This window comes from Penaeus monodon, chromosome 15 (genome assembly GCF_015228065.2).
Source record: "Penaeus monodon isolate SGIC_2016 chromosome 15, NSTDA_Pmon_1, whole genome shotgun sequence".
Classification (NCBI taxonomy): Eukaryota; Metazoa; Arthropoda; class Malacostraca; order Decapoda; family Penaeidae; genus Penaeus; species Penaeus monodon.
In genome coordinates this window covers 23,624,857-23,627,072 of record NC_051400.1, presented here as the reverse complement: position 1 = coordinate 23,627,072, position 2,216 = coordinate 23,624,857, and the positions used below count along the sequence as shown (strand labels likewise).

The 2,216-nt window shown below is 48.8% G+C and overlaps 2 protein-coding genes across 2 annotated transcripts in view; one reads left to right on the top strand and one right to left on the bottom strand.

Moving 5' to 3' along the window:
- LOC119581816 (procollagen-lysine,2-oxoglutarate 5-dioxygenase 1-like) overlaps nucleotides 1-2,216 on the top strand; it is a 123,695-nt gene that overhangs the window by 65,072 nt on the left and 56,407 nt on the right. The window lies entirely within an intron of this gene.
- LOC119581817 (immunoglobulin domain-containing protein oig-4-like) overlaps nucleotides 1-2,216 on the bottom strand; it is a 33,465-nt gene that overhangs the window by 3,478 nt on the left and 27,771 nt on the right. Inside the window, exon 4 of the mRNA XM_037929948.1 lies at nucleotides 387-536. Coding sequence (XP_037785876.1) covers nucleotides 387-536 — 150 coding nt within the window. The remainder of the gene's footprint in view (nucleotides 1-386; nucleotides 537-2,216) is intronic.

The following is a 2,216-nucleotide window of genomic DNA, read 5'->3' as shown; positions in this document are numbered from 1 at the left end:
GCGGAGGGCGTCGCGGGGGAGACTCCGGTCTCGGACGGGCTCGGCAGAGGGAGGGCGCAGGAGCGAGGCGAAGGACACGACGCAGGAGTTCAGTGCTTTGATCAAGTGCGATTGGGACTGGTGTGGGCCTTCCCCATTGGCTATGTATTTGGAGACAAGCAATTGTCAGTCCTTTAGAGCTGCCACTGACAGAAAGGCACGCACTTTGCTTGGCTGAGTGAACTTTGGTAATTGAATATCTTCATCGGATCTGCTGGTGCTTTGATTTCATTTTCACGTCCTGTCGGCGTGTATCAGTTTACTTACTATCTTCACTTCATAATTGCTAGGTTATTTTTATAAAGTCTAGATGATGTTTGAAATTGCCAGACCACGAGAGACCTTACCTGGAAGTAGTTGTGGGCGTAGAGTTCGACCCCGTCCTTGTACCAGGTGATGCGAGGGCGCGGGTTGCCTCGGGCCATGCAGATGAAGATGATCTTGCGGCCGAGGATGTACTCCAGCTCATAGTGGGAGGCCTGCACCACGCGCGCCGCCTGCGGACATAAAAACGCTGCTAATGCGCGTCGACAGAATAATTTCGTATTCAGCTGATCACTGCGTCGTCCCGTTTGAATGGACGCAGAGAGGCGCTAATGGACTGCTTTCCTCATTCATGAAAATAGCAGAGCCTGAGAGATGACTCATGCTCCAATGCTCCATTAACTAATGTTCTCTTTTACAGGTGAGCAAGCAGACCGTATTGAGCCTTTCAGTGTCCATTAAGGTAAGCAGACTTCGCAGTTCAGTGGTCCGAGCGAACCTTCCCGCTACATCACCCGTAACGATGGCGGCCGGAGGTCGGAGATAATCATGCCCACCTCTTGGTCCGGGCTGCGGGTGCGGGCGCGAGAGGGCGCACGAGCCGTGGGATGACAACAGTAAGGAGGCGAAAGGTCAGGCAGAAGAGCTGGACCTCATTACGGAGGGCCAAGGAGGTCGAAGGAAGGCCCAAGGAGAGCGGAACTTCATTAGCGGCGGCGGGGAAGGGGCGGGAGACGCGATAAGGTCGGAAGAATGAGAGGAACATCATTAGTGAGAGCGAGGAGAGGGAGACAGGAGGGGGAGGGCCGAGAGGACGGTCGGAGAATACATCAATAACGTGAGAGGTGTAGTAACCTTGTCAAGACAGTTCTCCTTCAAGTTTGTCCGGCCACACGGCGCCCGCAACGCCGCGCTGCATTGGTCCGCCTCGGCAGGCTGCCGAAACGGCTTCTTCAATATTGCAACGAAAGAACGCCGCGAGGCTGCTTACTGGCGGACACGGGGTCAGCGGGGATTGTAGACACGCACACATGAAAGAAAATCTATGCACAGCCATAAGTGAAAACAACACGTTAATATGAACACGCATGTATACACAAATGCATTTCCGATTTTCCGCACACATGCTATCAAAGAAACGGAAAGGGAGAGTTTCAGCCATCATTACATGAAATTATATTATTAGTATTTTCAAGTAAATTACAAGAACAACAAAGTTACAGAACGAATTTTAAAGCCTTTAAAGTAACATATTGTGTTACTTTTGTGTTCACGCTCCACCTTCAGCTCAAATGTTTAAGATACGCTACATCGTAATTATTTTGAGTTTCTTCTCCCTACACGGGAGCATTGCCAGCATAAACTTGGGGCTTGTCTCGTTTTGTTTAAAAATGGATTAACTTATGTTGAAGCAGGTTTAGGAGGAAGATAAGATTTTATGAATGCACAAGCAGTCCCGTAATGACGTGTGTGATGGAGAAAGGGCTGGTTGTTATTTATTATGATCGAGTTAGTAGGTTATTATCTGGGTGCAAGCGCTTCCTGAGTCAGCCCGCAGGGGAGGCCGTTGTATCTGCCCTTCGCAAGCAGGTGATTGATTGAAGGAAACCCTTCGGCACTTTTAATCGCCACAAGCGTTTCACGGGTTTTTTCTTCCCAAAAGGTCCCTTTATACTGATTAGGATCTTGTTAAGTAAAATCTATAATGGCGAAGGGGGATTTAATCGATGGAAAACTTTTTGAAAACCTTTAAGTCAGATGACGTTTCAGGGAAAAATTTTAGGATATTGAATAAAGAGAAAAAAATTTTTAAAGATGATTAACCCCCCGAAGAGTTTTGGGGCTGGGAAACCCGTCTTCAAACACCGGAACCGAGGGCAGTCACGTGAAAAAACGCTGTCGGGTCTTTTCCC